The 18,791-nt window shown below is 45.1% G+C and overlaps 1 protein-coding gene across 15 annotated transcripts in view; it reads right to left on the reverse strand.

Annotated features, from left to right (window-relative positions):
* Window positions 1-18,791, reverse strand: part of LOC122720012 (microtubule-actin cross-linking factor 1, isoforms 1/2/3/5-like) — a 79,712-nt gene that overhangs the window by 50,305 nt on the left and 10,616 nt on the right. For 9 of the 15 annotated variants that reach the window (XM_043946393.1, XM_043946391.1, XM_043946390.1 and 6 more), the window contains exons 2-9: window positions 16,207-16,993; window positions 13,248-13,309; window positions 9,374-9,433; window positions 8,241-8,330; window positions 7,743-7,913; window positions 2,763-3,042; window positions 837-1,287; window positions 477-734 (exon numbers count right to left, since the gene is read on the reverse strand). In XM_043946393.1, coding sequence (XP_043802328.1) covers window positions 477-734; window positions 837-1,287; window positions 2,763-3,042; window positions 7,743-7,913; window positions 8,241-8,330; window positions 9,374-9,433; window positions 13,248-13,309; window positions 16,207-16,468 — 1,634 coding nt within the window. In that variant the 5' untranslated portion in view covers window positions 16,469-16,993. Of the gene's footprint in view, window positions 1-476; window positions 735-836; window positions 1,288-2,762; window positions 3,043-3,647; window positions 3,875-4,191; window positions 5,281-7,742; window positions 7,914-8,240; window positions 8,331-9,373; window positions 9,434-13,247; window positions 13,310-16,206; window positions 16,994-18,791 lie in introns of those variants that run through there. The other 6 variants (XM_043946398.1, XM_043946399.1, XM_043946401.1 and 3 more) reach the window with 6 other exon arrangements.

Consider the following 18,791-nt stretch of genomic DNA (forward strand, 5'->3'; position numbering starts at 1 on the left):
TTGGAATATCGCTTCATAAATAGATTTCTAAGCTCTTTAAGTAATAATCTTATGAGACCACTGAACACGCGGGTCTAAGTCTGAAGTCGCTGGTGCGAAACAGGCCTGGAATGCAAAGGGTTAAAGTCTAAATATCGTTTCGCGCGATATTTTAACAATAATTAAATTATTCTTATTTTTCACCTTCTACATCTCTGTTTTCATCCCTATTTTCCTTCTCTCTTAACGAATAGAAGTAATTTCGTTATTCAATAACGAAAAATCATTGCTTACAAAACTTTGACAATAATATTAAAGAAAACTTTACATAAGATTACACTTGAAGAGGTTAAAAGAACCTATTTTAAAAAATATCAAACACAAATAAATACATTGGTGGGCGAGAGTCGCCAGCATTGGAGCGCAAAGGGTTAAAATCAAAGAAGAAGAAGAAGAAGAAGAAGAAGAAGAAGAAGAAGAAGAAGAAGAAGATGTGCCTTTTGTGCAGTTCGGCCGCCTGACTGTATCGTCCCTCGGTAAGAGTGTGCACGTCGGTAAAGATATTCTGAATCTGGATCTCGGTGTTACGTATGTCCTGCTCGAGAAGATCGACGGCGTGTTTCGCCTCCAAAGGATGAAGTCGGTCGAGGCGTCTCGCCTCGTCCTCCACCCTTCTCTCCAGCTCCTCCAGCCGATTGTCGGTCGATTTCATCTCTCTGTGCACTTTCTCCGCCAATCGTTGCAGCCGTTCGAGCCTGGAAACAGGGAGAGGGGGGAGAAGGGAATCGAGAAACATCGAATTGCCCGCCCGGCCCGGTGAAAATCGCACGCTCGCTCACTTAAAAAGAAAATCTTACCGTTTTATCTCGTCGACTATAGCCTGCTCCCTCTCCTGGTGGAGCATCATCAATCGGTTCCAATTCTTCTCGATCACCTCGATGTGAAGCTCGGCCTCGATGTCCACCTCGCCCACCGCCTCGAAGTACTTCTGCAGATCCCTGAACAGATAGGAGAGCCGTTGCTTGTCCCTGTAACGGGGCGGCACCTCCTCGTTCTTGAATTTCGTGCTGTCCGCGGCGAGCTTCTTCATCTCGATCAAAGTGGGGGGGAAGGCGCGCTCCTGCATCAGGCACATCTTCTCGCGGATCCACAGGTGGAGGGAGCTCGCGAGCTCCCTGTACTCCTCGGACCGCCTTTGGGCCTCGGCGTCGTACAACGGGTGAATGGGCGGCGGCTCCGGGAACACGTCGTAGAGCGAAGAGATATACGTTATCAAGGACTTCTCGTCCGGTTCGGGGGTGTCCACGTCTGCGTAAAAACGTATCAAGGTTACTTCTTCTTTTACACTCTCAACTCTTTCTCCGAAAAGTATATTATTAACATTTAAAATTTTTGACTGCCGTCGAAAAATTATATTTATAATATAATATAAAAAAATAATATAAAAATATATAAAAAATATAAAAAATTATTATTATAATATATTATAAATATTTATAATATATTTTTTATTTAATTATTTAATTTAATTTATAATATAATATTGTAATATAATATAATTATCGTAATAATATAATAATATTATTTTATTATATTTACGGATCTTTGCATGCAAAGAAAGAAAATTTGTTGAATATTAAAATCTATATATCGGTTCTCATCCGGCCATGGTATTCGAGTGACGCTTATTTGACTACTTACGTAGGATGTTCGAAAGATAATATAAACTTCGAATTGTTATAAGAGTAATATAAAAATGGTTTGTTAAAAAGATTATTTAGAATGAAAACTAATATTTGACATCGAGGAAGAACATAACCTATAAATGCTGTTGCTATCGATATCGATAAAATTAGAATTCCAATTCCTCAAACTCTATATTCAATGGATTATGTAAATAGAATTTATGGAATATTTTATATTTATCCTTTTAAAACTATATTATTAATATTTAACACGTTGACTGCCGTTAAAAAAGTGTTCTCATTGAGCAACGTTATTCGGATGACGCTTATTTGACTTACGAAAAATATTCGAAAGATATTTCATAGGATGTAATAAAACTATTCAAATTGTCATAAGAGTAATACAAAAATGGTTTGTTAAAAAGATTATTTAGAATGAAAACTAATATTTGACATCGAGGAAGAACATAACCTATAAATACTGTTGCTATCGATATCGATAAAATTAAAATTCCAATTCCTCAAATTCTATATTTCTTGGACTATATTTAATGGATTATATAAATAGAATTTATGGAATATTTTATATTTATCCTTTAAAAAAAATTAACATTTTGTACAAAGTTGAAGTCGATCGGGACAATTCGGACGAAAAATCGTTGTCCGCTATATGATTCACTAACTCTTCCATTTTTCTTTTCGACATTGGAACGAATCAGGGCAGAAATTTTAACAATTATCGTTACTCGACAAACTGTTAGAATCCTGAGGTGAAGACCTCAGCAATGTAATAATAAAAACAAATGATGCGAGAGATTATTCTTGCTCATTAGACCACCAGCATTATTAAAATATCGATGGAAGTACTTAGCAGAGTAGAACGGTGCGCTGAAGGAGATTTCATTGGAAATCTCGCTCGGCAGTCAACGTGTTAAAAGGAGGGGAAAAAGGAGGGAAAGGAAAAAAATAGGAGAAATAGGTGAAAGAGGAGAAGGAAACGGTCACGGTCGAAGCGTCGTCGAGCGGAAACTCGACGTATGATATATATTCGACGAGCGGAGAAAACAGGGAATAGAGAGAGGAGGTTGTTGATATTACCTTCAGGATCGAGAAGCCTCGTAACGCCATACTCGCGCTCCGCGACGTTGAACACACGATCGAGCCGCTCTCGCGGTTGACTGGCACGAGCGTTCCTCCAATCGACCAGGTCTGGTCTGTTCCGATGGATCAACGCGCTGAATGCCAATCCATCCCTCCACGAGCCGGTGAAATCCGTGACGCGTACTCCGGGGTAGCGCGCCGTCGATCGTCTGGCCCATCTCAGAAGCGCCTCCCGGGCGGTCACATTAGGCTCCTGACCAACCACGATATCGGATATCTAGGAGAAATGAAGATTGCGTTATGCCAAGTTCCTCGTCTCTTCGACCGAACCATCCTTTCATGTAAACGAGTGCAAGATATATGTAAAATATAATATATAATATGATATAATATATATATTATAATACATGTTATATTTTATATATATACATATATACATATACATATGTATATATAAAATATAATATATATAATAGAATACATATTATATTTTATATATATATATATGTATTCGTTTCTTCGACCGAACCATTCTTTCACGTAAACGAGTACAAGATATATGTAAAATATAATATATAATATAATATAATATAATATATATAATATATAATATATACATATACATATATATAATACATATATAATATATACATACATATATATATATATATATAAAATCAGTTTGTTTATATTTTTATATATATAACATATCTAATAATAATTTGACGCGTCGACGTCAAAACGATGTCGCTTGGTTCGCCCTTCGATGCTCGATCGTACGATAAGAAGCGCGAACCTAGAAACACTAACGAGAACTAATCTCCCCCTGCCGTGTCTCGAGAGAAGTCGAGAAAGAAGAAAATGGGGAGGGGTCGCGCTTACCCGGACGGTTTTTGGTTTTGGCGAGGCCTGGCGGCTTAAAGAGAAGGAGGAGGAGGAGGCGGCGGTGTCCTGTAAATAGCCGGATGCGGCGCGTTTCGTCAGATCCTCGGCCACGCATCTCTCCTCGCCCCGTGTCAAGGTGGTCGTTTTACGAACGATCCGTGTCACGATACGCTTGGTCCCGTTCTCGCCGCGCCTCGACGTCTTCGTTGACTCGATCGACGATCCTTGAGGAATCGGTTCCGTGAATCGGTGGACGAATTCCGAAACGTCGTCCAACAATCGGCTCGTCGTACGAGCCTTCCCTTCCCTTCCCTTCCTTCGATCGATCGATCACGGATCGATTGGAAATCGCGTCACGATCCACGATCTCCGAGCTTGGCCACATACCAACACTTGATATACAGCACCATCTAAGCTCGTGATCGTGCCGCGACTTCCACGCGACTACTTCCCTTAAATCGCGATCGAAAGGAGGGAGAGGATGAGAGAGAGAGAGAGAGAGAGAGAACGTCCGTTGGACGTAGGACCCGTCTCTTCCTACCTAGAACCTCGGTCGAGAGCCTCCGCTTCGTGTAAATAGCTCTGAGATCATCGTTGGCGGGCGTAGCGGTGGTCGAGGTAGCCGAAACCACGTTCTCGCGGGGCTCGTCCTCCCTGGTGCCTTGCACGAATAGCCGGCCACCTTTGCTGAACCGATATATCGACATGGTGGTGTTGTTGTCAACAACAACGAAACAACAACCTTTATTCTCCCCCTTTTCCGCGCGGGGAGGATTCCGATTCCCTCCAACGAGCTAACATCGACCTCCGGGAAAAGAGGTTCGGCACGTACGGCCACTCATTCGTGGCCTTATCCGGCGTCTCGGTTCCCTCCTCGCTTACTCACGGCACGCGCGGCCGCTCTCGTGAAAGCCGATTATCGAGAATCGACGTCTTCAACGAGATCCCGCGCCGAGACTCGAAAAAAATGAATTATCGTTTCGCCGAACGCGATTCTTATCGAACGGGAGGAAAGACTGATCGACGATAGCGCGAGGATATGTAACTCGTGTGTGGATCGAATGGAAAGAGGATCGTGGGGAACCGTGATGTTCACTGGACCAGAAGGCGATGTCAAGGAAGAAAAGAAAGAGGAAAGGAGAATTATTAAATGTAAAATGAATGTAAGAATACGAAGGAGAGATGTTGTTGGAAACCGTTGGCCAAAGGGAGAGGGAATGATAAGATTCGAGGAATTAGTGGTTATCGAAGAAAACACTCGGTTAAGGTAGGTACATACACCGCGCGCGTATCGCGAACCGACTACCTCGCACCACAGGTAGCTGATCGAGAGGCGCAGAGATCCCCACTTCGAGTTCGTTTCGTGCTTCTTTGCGCGTTCGTTCGCTCGCACGTTTCACCGGTAAGGCTTCGCGATGATGTGGTTCGTCGTAGGTTGTCCCTTAGCCGCTGCCGCCGCAGCCGCGACACGTGTGCGTATCTTCGTTCCTTCTTTCGATTATTTCCAACGATTATTTCGATACGAACTTGGCCGAGCGAAACGCGGTGGTAAAAAAAAAAAAAAGAACAGAAGATCGAACAGCGATTCACCGAACGACCGACAGCGTGTCGCGTCGTATCCGGCTGCCGTCGCGAGAGTAGGCCAACGAAATGCGCACAGGTGAGAGACGCCTCCGACATTCCCCCCCTCTTGGTTCCCCACTCTCTTTTTCTCTAACGTCCCTTCCTCCGTCTCCTCCCGCGTCGATCACCGCTCGTGCCTGTCATGCCATAGCACGCGTATGCTCCCCATTCCGTCCTCCGTTTCGTTTCAAACCATCGTCATCTTCTTCTTCTTCTTCTTCTTTTTTTTTGCTTCTTCTTTTGCTTCCGCAAAAACAAATCGATTTTGTCCTCGATCGCTACTTTTTTCTGCTATAATTCTGGCGCAAGAACGAGAGCGCATGCGCCCGCGATATCGGCCGAGCGATCGGTCGGGGAAACAGAGAGACCGTTGCAACGAGGCGAAACGCTCGGAGGGGAGAGGGGGGAGAGGCCCACTTCGCGACGCTTCGTTTGCCGTTCGTCGCGCATCGTGTCCTTCCTCCTTTTCCTTTTCCAGAGATTTTACGATTCACCGTGGCGCGGTAAGCGCCGCCTTCGTTCAACGATGCACCGATTACAGTAAATCGCGCACTTACCTAATTCGTGCCGTCGCGTCACTCGTTCACTCTCTATCTCTCTCTCTCTCTCTTTCGGTTTAATTAATAATACGCGTCGAGGGGGAGGAGGAAAGTGCGCGAGAACCGAGAACAGCCGGCAGGGAAACGAAAACAATGTCTAAATAAGCGGTGTCGAGTCGAAAGAAGCGAAAAATAGGACGCGTCGCGTCCCTGAGCGTTGCGAGCGCGAAGGAGGAGAGAAAAAAAGGAACGGAAAACGACTCGAGTTGCGCGCGGTTCGCTTCACACCGGACGTGACGTCATCGCGCGCCCGCAACCGCTCGGCTCAAGCATTCGTTTCCGCTACAATGCCAGCCGCGCGAACCGATCGTTCCAAGATCCTTCGGGATTCTTCGTAATTCCCTGTTTTATTTTTTTTGTTCTTTTTTTTTTTACGAAATATCGAGTAACAATTGTTTCGAAGAGATTAGCTTCGCTAACGATCGCTCATTCGATTCGAGAAAAATCCTTTCGCGATGTCACGATAGGAGGAATACAAAGTGAGAATGCGAGGGCGCGAAAGAAAGACGAAGAAGAACGGTGGTGTAACGCGTTTAAAAAAACACGGTCGCTCACAGGTTGACCTTGGCCCATTGCGTCATTCGCACGTTTTTTGTATTCGGTACTCGATTGACTGATTATCATAATTACAAGGTGGGTAGGTGGCTCGCGACCACGAGAGGAAAAGACCACGAGAGACACGGCAGGATATGGCTCTTCTGCAATCTGTCTATCTCCCACGTCTCAGAATTCCACACGACCGTCAACCTTCCCTCGATCGCGACGTAACGCGCAAAAACTACCATAAAAGGGCAGATGTATCGCCCGGACGGAAGGAAGGACGGTCGTCACCGGCGGCTATGAAAAATGACGCCGTTTCTCTAGGAAAACAACTTGGAACAGAGAGTTGGCTCGAATCGTTCTGCGCTTCCGTGTAGGACGATAGCTCGGTCACGAACCACGAGTGGCTTCGAGCGCCATCTAGCATTTCGATCAGTTCGCGCGGTCGATAAGTGATCGAGCCGGCAGCGAGATTTTTTTTTCAAAATAAAAGAAAAAAAAAAATCATTTTCGATTCCTTTTTTTCCGCTGCAGGAACCACTACGGCATAAAAATGTAGGGAATGGAACTTACCTTGCGTCGCCAGCTCTGCGGCGCAAAACAGAACAAAAAACAGACACTATTAGATACAGATGCTGATCGTAGCAGTTATTTAGTAAGTAAATATAAAGGGGAGGGACAAGCTTGTATCGGCGGCCACTTCTCGGCCTCTCGAAGTGCGAACGATTCGAGGGACGACGACGCGTTTGATCGCTACGGAAACACAGTCTCCTCTTTGTGCGATCGCGTAACACGGTTACACTGGAGCGCGTAAGCTCGATCGATGGCTCGCGTTTCAGGTTTTTTGTGTCTACGGACGAACCGACATCCGGGGATCAGCCTACTGTTCGCTACTTTTCTCGAACGGCGGCGCCGTCTCTCCTCGCGTAATCGCGTTCCCGATCCGTTCCGTGGCGTGTGCTACGGTTTATCTGTGTTCCTCCACGGCTCTCTCTCCTCTTTCCTTCCTCCTCGTTCGCCCGGCGCGTAGAAAACGAGAGCGTCGTTTTTTACACCCTGCGCGAACACGATACGGTTTCTCGAAAGAAAGCGAAATCTCTCTCGGTCGGTATCGCAGTTGCTCAAAGGCGAAAAACGGATTCGATATATTATTTGAACGCATATGACGGGATGGTCGTTCTTCCTTGGGAAGAATCGCGGCTCGAAAGGGCGAACCAGGTGTCGAGATGTTCTTATCGGTTATTGGACTCGATGGTGTATCGTTCGTGAAAGCATCGTAATCTACGATAATCGTTGGGGGGAGGGCGGCAGATGCGGGATATTCACTCACCTGGAAATGTAGTATGATGGTCCATATCAAACCTAGGGTCAGCTTTGGGTTTCCATCCACGATATCCTCGGCACGTATATTGACGAGTTTGATTTTCTTATAACGTAAAAAGTCAAGAGCCATCTGCACGTTTTGCAGCATGTGGAAACGCATCCGACCTCGTTCTCGCGGCTAAAAAAAAAAAATGTCGCGTTTAAAATTGTCCATGGGATCGTCATTGTCACGGTTAACGCTCGGTTGCCGTGGATCCAATTAAGTGTTATCCAACTGTTTTATCTTAATCGATCTCTTCTCGATTCGATTCTATCCGCGTTTGAAAAAAACAAATGTCCATCCATCGCGTATAAATATATATACGCATATATAGCGATGGGTTTGAGCGGAGTTGGTTAATCGAGCCAAGTTAGTCCCACCCCCGATTTTTACGTAATTTTCACCCTGCCAACAGACATTTGAGCGAAACAGAGCGCCAATTGTCCGTCTCGAGGGAATACTTACGAGATGCTCGCCCGAGAGAACCTCCAGCAAGGAAATGAGGTTGTACCCGTCCCGCAGGTCTTCGAACAAATCTCCGACATGTCTGCTGGCCTGCAACAACGATTTCACGCATCAGTGCACTGGTAAATCGCTTCCTTGTTCAAGTGTCTGCCCGACAATTCGTGAACTGAAAATAAAAACAGGCAATCGAATCGATCGAAACAGACGGGCTGGGGGGGGGGGAGAGAGAGAAATAATTAACTCCCCAACTATAAAATGGGAATGAACAAAAACACACGGAAAGGGCCATTGGACGTCGAACGAACACAAAACAAACGTACAAGCTCTACGAACGTGCACGAAAAAAACATAAACATGTACAAAAATGAACGTAAAAAGATAAGGAAAAGGAGGGGATAGGTGTTAGAAAGGGACAAAACAACAATGCAAACGCGGCAATCGTAATCCTCAAAGTCGCGGTTAAGGTTTATTTTCAGTGATAAATCTTCGGTATCGATACGTTATCACGAGAAAATTTAATCATCGATAACTGCGCCGCTTTTTTTTCCTTCTTTTTTCTTTTTTTTTCTATGATTCGCAACGCTTGCATTCGTTGTTGGTCCATCGTCCATCGAATTTTTTTAAGGTAAAAAATGAGAGAAAGAGGGATGGATATCGCATTTGCCATCGCTCGAAGACCACGTGTGCGATAAGGAAATTTTATCCTTAAAAAAAAACGTTTCGTCAGCTTTTTCTTCTTCTTCTTCTTCTTCTTCTCCTTCTTCTTCTTCTTCTTCTTCTCCTTCTTCTTCTTCTTCTTCTTCTTCTTCTTCTTCTTCTTCTTCTTTTTCTTCTTCTTCTTTTTCTTTTTTCTTCGACAAACGGCGTCATTTGATTCTTTCCGTGACCAGCTGCGACAATGACGTAACGTTAAGATAAAATTCCTAGATATTGGCCGAGCGATGACAAATGTATACGAGACGTAACGTCCCGTTTCGATTCAGGATGGTTACTTGGAAGTAATTAGATCGATTCCGTGGACGTTGTATATTCTCTCCGTGGAGCATGCGAAAAAAAAAAAGAAAAAAAGAATAATCCTTTCTAACATTGGCAACATCGAGACATCGTTAACGACACCTGAGCCGTGAACTTACAGTGGGGGAACAGCATGGTTGATTGTTGACAAGGACGCACACGTGCAGGCACGTGTAAGTCTGAAAAAAACATGGATTGAGACAAGGATCACGCGTCACGTCGAATTATGCGTGTGATTTTTCGCGATCGAAAAGTAGGGGAAGATTCATCGCGTGTAATATAATTATAGCGTATAGATCGTGAATCTATCCCGCTGCTTACTCGTCGATCGCACGGACGAGTGGCCCTCGAGCAGAGAGGAGGAATCCTCTCTGCCTCATGCGAGAATGAACAGAAGCAAAAGGTAAGGGGTTGACTTCCCCTTTGAGGGCGATTCACGAGGATTTGCGCTCGATGATCCTTAATCGCACGTCGATGCGTCAAAGAACGCGAGAAGACTATAGTTGACGACGAAAATAAAAAGTAAATACGCTACGAAAATTGTCAAATTTTTACAATTATAATCTCGAATCCTCGTGCATCTCTTTCCAACTCGTGCAACAATTAAAAAAAAAAAAAAAAACGTTACGCTCACGCTACGTTTAGTAATTACGTCCCAGTGAAACGATTCTTCTATTAGGCCGTGACTAAGTTAAAAATAATGCCAATGGAATTTTTTTTTCATCGTTGATCGAGCCGATATACATAACGAGTTAAGTAAATGCACTGCGTAATTAAAAAACTTAGTCAACGACGATAATACGGTAGTAATATAAGAGAGGAAGCTCATTAACCGAGGTTCTTTTTTTTTATTATTTTTTTTTTCTTGCACGAGCAACAAGTTGCCCAAGATTCTTTCTTTTACTACGTTTCAACCATGCTATCGAAAAACGTATTTGCGTTTAACGATCATCCGATAATCCAAGATAAAACACAAGCGAAACCACTCGTCCGGCTCGCGATGAACTCAGTTTCCAAGGAGAATACCGGGTGTTGATTCATACCTTGACGTATTTCCAGTGCTGGGGGCCGAGTGCGTGAAAAAAAAAAAACGATCGAAAGCATGTAATTATGAATTTTCATCGATTCTCGATTCTCGAAATTCTTATTTAAACGCGTTCATATCGAATCGATTCTTGCCGCGCGAGAACAATCGATCCGTTGTATAGCGGAGGGGAAACGTCGCGATAAGGGGATATCATCTATTTTCCACGTGCGAGAGCGGAAGAAAACAGAGATGGATCCTCTCGTTCATCCGCGTGGATAGGGGGAGAGGGAACAACGACCGATCGTCCAAGAAGAGACGACGATCGACAAAAAAAAAAAACAGTCGATGGACGTTTTTACAGCGATCGTCGATCGATCGTGAAAGAAAAAAAAAAAAAAAGAAACCAATAAGAATATCAGAGAACGAAAAATTTTCTCTGTTCTTCTAAAAACGAACGAGTCAATCTTTCTAAGGAAGGGTGTGTTCTCGTGCCTTTATTATTATTCAATGGATCGGAATTCATGGACGAAACAAGTTACTTCAGCCGATCATTTCCTGCCGCGAACGAACGGTTACGCAACCGACGGCCGGTGCGTCATCATAGCGAGGCATGCACTCGAGCGGTTATTTTTCTTTTCTTTCTTTCTTTCTTTCTTCCTTTCTTTCTCATTTCCCTTCAACTCGAACGCAACGCAACGTCTCGAACTGACTGATTAACTGACTGACTGACTGACTGACTAACTGGCTGACTGGCTGTATCCGCGTACATAACTACCTACTTAACTACCTACTTCTTACAAGAGGTGGTAAATCGGGAACGTGGCTCGCGGAGAACGCTTCCGAATAAGGTCAGAGTTACGAGAGGAAAGGTGGGCGCGCGGTAGGATCGAGCAGGTAGGCAGCCAAAGAGAAACAGTGGCGAGCGACGCGCAAACACGCAGTACCGTTCGCCGTATTACTACCCTGGAATTCATTATAAACGCGAGCTCGGCCGTTTTAAAAAAACGAACGAGTCGACAAAAAACGCGTTCGTTCGTTCGTTCGTTCGTTCGTTCGTTCGTTCGTTCGTTCGTTCGTTCGTCTCTGCCCTCTCTGGGATAATAGGAGAAAAGAAATTTGGCATCATAGGAAGGGTAATTATCGGAGGAAGTCTTGCTTTTTTTTCCTTTTTATTGCTTCGAAAGCCGTGTATACGGACGAAAGGAGAGAGAGAGAAAGAGAGATTCGAAAGAGAAAAGGATGAAGGATGTAAATAATACATTTGAGAGCAGATAAAATTCTCGAGAATCGCTATTGAGAGAGAGAGAGAGAATAACTTTCATTTTGAAAAGCGGCTCTCAAAAGTTTTGCCTTCGAACGTTATTCGCGCTATATCCGAAGAGAAGGGTGAGTAATGCCCCGTGTCTTCCGAGTAGGCGCCGGGTATATCGGCGGCGGGGTCGAAGAGCTCTAGCTCTAACATAGAAAGAAAATAAGGCTCGATAACCCTCGAAATACCGATCGAGTTATACTAGCCACTTACAGAGCGCTTCAATCTTGCCTCTCCTCCCCTTCGCTCTTCTCCTTTATCTTCGCAACGTCCAACGTAACGAGAAAGCAATGCAGAGAATGTATCGTTCCTCGATTTATCATCTCTCTCTCTTTCTCTCTCTTTCTCTGCTTCATCCTCTCGTTCCTCCTCGTCCCTTTCCAACAATCATCGTTCGACAAATTCGATTCTAAATTTCGTTTGCTCTTTTCTTGTCCTTCCCGAAAACAGAAGAGGAAGAAAAAGAAGAAGAAGCTGCGTCACTCGCGAGAAGAAACGAGAAGAGTCACGTGAGATCAAGGCTAACGCGTCTCGAGTTGCAAGAATTGTTCGCGGTCGCGTGGCGTGTCGTCGGCGTCGGCGTCGTCGACGTCGTCGTGGTCACCCGTGATAATGGTGGTGGTGGTGGTGATGATGATGTTCGGGGGTCATTGGCATGTTGCGATCTCAGAATCGGGTACTGGCATCGATGGAATCGCCCGTTCGAATAGACGCGCACAGCCATCGCCGACGGCATTCGTTCTTTTTTTCCACGCGCCGCCGCCGTGGAATGCGTACAGTGGCGTTGGAAACAGTGGCGGCGTTTGTTCGACCCATGCGCCGCACCAATGGACGATCTGTTTCGAATCTCGTTAATCGATCGCGTAAAAAAAAAAAAAAAAAAAAAGAAGAAGAAAAAGAATACAGGGATTCGAGGGTTAAGTTTCTGATGCGAAAGGGGGAAAAAAAACGAAAGGTGAAACTCGTCACGCGTTAAGTATATATATATATTGGATTTTCTCGATTTCACCCACTCGGTTTCCTCGATACGTTACCTTCTATAGCAACGCGTGAAATACCCTCCTGGAAGGGATTACGGTCGGCCCACGCGCACAGCCTACGTGGGAAAAGAGACGGGTGCAGGACATGCATGACACACGCATATACGTGTGTATATATATATATATAGGCATATGTACGTATATATAGGTATATAACGAGGGGCGAACGAGAAGGTCCCTTATATCGTTTACGTATGTGGTTACGAAACAGCTGGTTGTCCAGGCGTTGCGCGTCGCTGCTCTCGTATGCTCACCTATCAGGTGTTTCGATATACTCTCTCGCCTCGACTCCACCAGCCGTGGCCTCCCGCTAAGGCCACCGCTCTAAAATTAGTTCGTATCGTTCGATATTTCGAAGGAAGGGCCACCGGGCTTAACTCGCTTCCCTTCCCTTCCGTTTCGTTTCCTTCCTACATGAATTCGATTCGAACTTTTTTCTTCGATTCTTATCTTTATTGTGGATCGTTAAAACGGAGAGAAACAAGTTTTCGTTTTAGAATTGTGAATCAACTGTATGCGTACGTGTATGTATACGTCCATCGACTGTGCGACACGCGTTGAAAAGGGGAGAAAAAAGAAAAAAACACTTTCCTTCGAACCGAGAGAAGGCTGCTTACCTTTTTCAGATGCTTGTTCACCCATTTGGTAAATGTTTTCTTTTGTATCGCGTCTCGTTCGTCTGAAATCACAAACAGTAGAAACAATTCGTTAGAAAATTTGCTCGCTACGATCCAACGGCGACACTCGTGACGTTATCGTCACTTTCTTCCCCTTCCCACCCCCCTCCCCTCCTTAACACCTCGTCATCGTTGTTTTCACCGATTATCCTTCCATTTCCGCGTTACGTAGATAATTAATTAGAACGAATTTCCATTTTATCGCGCGTGAATCGATCCACCCACGCAAGCAGGCATTAGGCACGAAGGCAGCGAGCGATCAAAGCAAGCGGATAGACGGACAGGCAGACGGACAGGTAGGTGGTTGGGATAGGTAGGTAACTAGGTAGATAGGTAGGTAGGTAGATAGGTAGGTAAGTAGGTAGGTAGATGGGTAGGTTGATACGTGGGAAGATAGTAGGAAAAGAGCAGTCGATCGTGCAAGAAAACAAGCAAACATGGGAAAAACTGTTGCCTTTGAATCGCCGTTGAAAGCGTTTTGCGTAATCGCCCAAAAACCGAAAAAAAAAAAAATCTTTAATTCAAGCGGGAACGTGAACGAAGCAAAGGTGAAACGCGTTGATATCACCCTCTTGTTCAATATATCCATCCCCACCCCCCCTCCATTCGCCTATAATCCGACTTAGCAACCATACGACATCCGTCGGTCGGCCGTCCGTTAAACGAAACAGACGACGAAGTTCGACGACACGTCTCGATCGCGAGACGATTAATCGAGTAGGAAGGTTTTCTTTGCCCGTTCGCTCGCACAACGGCGTAATAGCGGTTAATTACGACCGATTATCCGATTCTGTCCAGCTGTTAAACTCTCCGTTCGTGAATTAGTTAGTCTTGGTGAACTTGTGAACTCAAAGATCAATAGAAATTAATAAGACTATTATTTTCTACTATACTTTTTGCTCTCTATTATCTCTGATACGAACGGTTAAAATATATATATAGGAAAAAAAAAAATAGACGAAGGTGAATAAGATATTATTTGAAATAATGGTGGCATTAGTCAATGTTGAAAACGTTGTCGGCGAACAACGGGGCTCGATGATTTCCCTAACATCCCGGCGCCGACGTCACGAGATAAGAAAGACAAGCTATTTGAATCGTTTTACAACGACGCTTTTATTTAAACGCCCGTGTAATGTGTACAGCCGCGTGCACCGCGGTATCTCGTTCGTACTTTGGTAACGAATCACCAAGTATATATATATATATATATATATATACATGTTATCCGTCGTTATTCGATAAAATAAGATAAAAGAGAAAAAGAACGATCCGATCGATTAACTTGCTCGTAACTTGTACGTAAGCGTTTAAAAATAAAGAGGAACGTTTATTAACGATTGACGTGGCAAGGCATTATTAGGCTCTCGTAATCGCCGATTTCGAAAAGCCGAGCGAGGCCTTGGAAAAAAAAAAAAAAAAAAAAAGAAAAAAATATTTTCAACGGAAGGAAACCGTTTGGGAAGAGTTTGGCATACCGAGGCATACAATTGAGGAGATAAATTGGAGATACAATGATCGAGGACAGCCGTTATTTCGAGTCCAACGCACACACGCGCGCGAGCGCGAAGGATTTTCGGAGTGTGCGATAACGAGGGGCAATTGGTGGATAATCGTGTCCCCCCCTCCCCGTCCGACACTCGGAGCTCGAGCGAAACGAGTTGGAGAGGAAAAAGTTTTGAAATAAATACATCGCGATAAATTCTTTTTTCGCGAAGACGACGAACGAAACGGAAAATTACATTTGGCCGCGTTTCCACGAACGTACGCGCGAGTATGCGCGTAATTCACGCCCGATTCGCGAACGATTCTTTCGAAAAAAAACGGGTTCTCCCCCTCCCCCTCTCCCTCTCCCATTTTGTCGAAACGCTTGCGAATCACGTGCGGAGACGATCGGTGAAATCGTTTCGGCGCAAGATACATTTCGTAAGCGAGACCACTATCTGCTAGGTGCGTGTGCGTGGACGAAAAGGAATCGCGAGTAAAACGAAGAAGAAGAAGAAGAAGAAGAAGAAGAAGAAGAAGAAGAAGGAGAAAGAAAAAAGAATCGTCTCTAAAAGCGATTCTAAATGCGAATGATGATTCTAACTACGTTACCTAAACTCGAAACTCTAATTAGGAAGCGTTTCGCGATCTATCGTGATGTTTCGTGACGCGATATTAGATACACACACAAAGACAAAATTCAAAAATTAGTTAGTCGAAGTGTTAAGTGAACAAAAAAAGAGAAAGAGAAAAAAAAAAAAAAGGAAGAGAAAAAAATAAATGAAAATCAAGAAAAAAAAAACTAGTTTCAAAATGCACAAACAAAAAAAATGTTGTTCGCAAAATACGCGAAATACGCGAAAGGAAAGTTAAGGAAAATTCGCGAATAAAATAACGGAAAAATGGAAAAGAAGAATTGTCTCGTATCGAGAGGGGACATTCGAACCCGTGGATCAGAGCTCATCACGAGCCGCGAACTATTTTGCCCCGGCTATTTCCGAGGCTACTTCCGCGAAACATTCGGGTCAAACGGCAAAAGGTAAACGACCTGAAAAAGATACTTCCGTTCACGGTATAGTCTCAAACCGATACGAAACTCTAGTTTACGCGATGCGTGCAACTCCCTTTTCTCTTTCTCTCTTCGATTTCTCCGCACGGTTTCTCCTCACGGTGTTCCGACCGAGGGGAAATTCTCGAGGGAGGAGAAGAGAATACGAGTCGAGAATCGCACGTATCGTACCGATTTTCGTGATTCGCTAAAGCCAAAGCGAATTCTCGGTGATGAGAAAAGAAGAATAAAAAAGAAAAAAAAAAAGGGAGGAGATATTGGAAAAGAATAGTTACGTATCGAGAGGAGGGTCAGGGACAAGGTATTGGACGGGGTCCAGCATCGGCATGCCAACTCTTCACCTACCGTGCGCCTCGATGAACATCGCCCAGCAACCCCAGAAAGCCTGAGTGCTGCCGGAACGGTGTTCCTCCGCGGCCGCCCCTTCCACCCGCCAATTTTCCACCCGTCGTTCCATCATCCACGAATATCCATTTTCGTTCTGACCTTTGAACTTGGACAGAGACTCCTCGTATCCGTGCTGCGATCTCTGCTCACGGTGGTGTTCAGCCACGGTATCGGCCGGATCGAAGCCGAGCCTCTCCTTGTAATAAGCCTGAGTGGACATCTCGTTAACCAGTTAAGCCCGCTACGAATCTTCTTACGAGGTTGTTTCGTAACCAGCCAACGACTGAACGACGTCTTCCCTTGTTCATCGGCCCTTTCTTCCTCTCGTTTCTTTCCTTTCCTCTTTCTCGCGTATGCCGTAACTTTATTTCTTTTCTTTTTTCTTTTTTCACTGTCTCGTTTTCCCTTCGTTCGCCAACATACGTGACGTACACGCACAAAAAAAACAAAAACACTGACGTTTCTCCTTGTTCCCTTTCGGATCAATGTCAATCTCTCTCTCTCTTCTCGCGTATTATAGTTTCGTAAAGTTGAAAACACACAACTTACTTAAGAGCGGTAAACTTATCTTAATGGAAGGTTTATTATTACTGTATGGCACTTCAAGTCGATGGAAGACTCTCGATTCTTCCTTCAAAATTCACTTTTGCGACCCGTTGTTGCGATAGTGGCGTGCCTCCTCCCCTCTCGATTTTCGTTTCTTTCTCGGGTCGTATATTTCGAGGACGCTGGTCGTCGCCTACAACTGTTGGGAGGAACGATCGAACGATGCGAAAAATCGGATTAGGAAGGAACTCGAGTCGAGCGTCGCTCGAGGCGTGTGACACCAACGAAGACGCGGCACAATGCGGACACCGAGGAGAACGGCTAATTTCGTTTGTCCGTTCGCCCGGTCTCCAGACGAGGAGAACCAAGAAGCTTAACGAATCAACGACCGAATTTATCACGGCACGTCGCAGACGTAACCACTCAACGTGGTTTCTCGGGCAAAGTGGCTCGGTGGAGCATCGCACGAGACGCCGGTAATCGGTCTTTCGCGGACGTCTAGTTCATCGTTCTCTCCGAGAGAACGAAAGAGACTCCCCGACTATATCCGCGCAGACACGATAAATAGAAGAGCACGAGCCAATTTTCGTTACTCTCCCGCTCGACTTTCCCGCGCGACCAATTAAACTGGACGATTCTATTACCGACAGAGAGAGAGAGAGAGAGAGAGAGAGAGAGAGAGAGAGAGAGAGAGAGAGAAAGAGAAAGAGAGAGGAAATGCGTCACTCGAGAACAGCGTGGAATAAAACGAATTACGTGGAATAAAAGTTTGGAAAATGAAAATTATGGAGACGAAACGGCTCTGATCGAAATACGAGTAGGGAGGAGAACGGTGGCAAGGATCGAGCACGCGACCGAGTCGGCGATTGTACTAACGAATGAACAACACTGGCAGTGGCCGCGCGAGCGAGCGTACCAACGAACCAAACTGACGACGGTCCACGAGACGGTTGGTGACTGAGAGAGACACGGGTGCCACCCGGAGAAACCCAAGACCATCGGGATCTCCGCATATGGTAATGGAAGCAATGGCATGTGGGTGTCGTCTTCTGGATCGAAGCGAAAACGCCAATTGCGACACGCCGACACAAGGGCCCTCTGCTAATCCTATTCGTCTTTCACCTATGATACGTACGACTCGCGTGTTCCTTGCCCTCTTTCATCCAACATATCTGGCCATCCGCGTATCTCTCCTTGGCTTTAAGCTTGGCCAAACGCGTGAATCGATACGATTGTTCCTTTTCGGTATTTTTCTTTTTTTTTTTTCCCCTCCCCCTTTTTTTTTCTTTTTCTCGACAAAGGGCTACGATTACGTGGCCGGTCGCAAAACGTCAAACTTGGTCGTACGACCTGACTCGACTCGATTCGACCCGACTCTGCCCGGCTCTCCCTCTAGGACCGACGGAATTAGATGCGAATAGAAAATAGAGTAACGCGTGTCACGCGCCACGCGGTGTTAGAAATAAGAACTTCTAACCGTGTGTGTCCGTCCCATTGGTTAGACGACGTATAGAAAGTTCGAGAGAAAGTAGTAGCCCGTAACGCGCCGTAACAATCGCATCTCTCGTAGATTAAAATTTTACGCAGAGAGGAAATTTTTACACAACTTCTTCTTCCCTCTTCGTCTTCCTTTATAAGAGGATAATAAAATAGCCTGCAAGGAAATATGGAATAATCGAAACGATCGTGAAAACGATCGATGACATCACGACAGGTCGAAAACTGGAAACAGCCTGGCGTTCTTTATTCCTTCCACCTCTTCCTTCTCGCCTACGATCGCGCGGTGAACGATATCGTCTAATAACGAAACCGGCCGCGTTAAAAGGTGTATATAGAGGAGAGCAACGGTCGGCGGGAGAGCGAGAGAGCGAGTAGAAGGTTCGGAGGAAAGCGGACGAAAGGAACGAGGGAGGAGGAGGAGGAAGCGCGTGTACACACGCATCGGATCGGCATAACGCGAGCTGCAAGAGGGGCCGGCTCGGCGGCATTCTTGCGGC

Source organism: Apis laboriosa, unplaced genomic scaffold (genome assembly GCF_014066325.1).
Source record: "Apis laboriosa isolate Shangri-la unplaced genomic scaffold, ASM1406632v1 scaffold9_cov152, whole genome shotgun sequence".
Lineage (NCBI taxonomy): Eukaryota > Metazoa > Arthropoda > Insecta > Hymenoptera > Apidae > Apis > Apis laboriosa.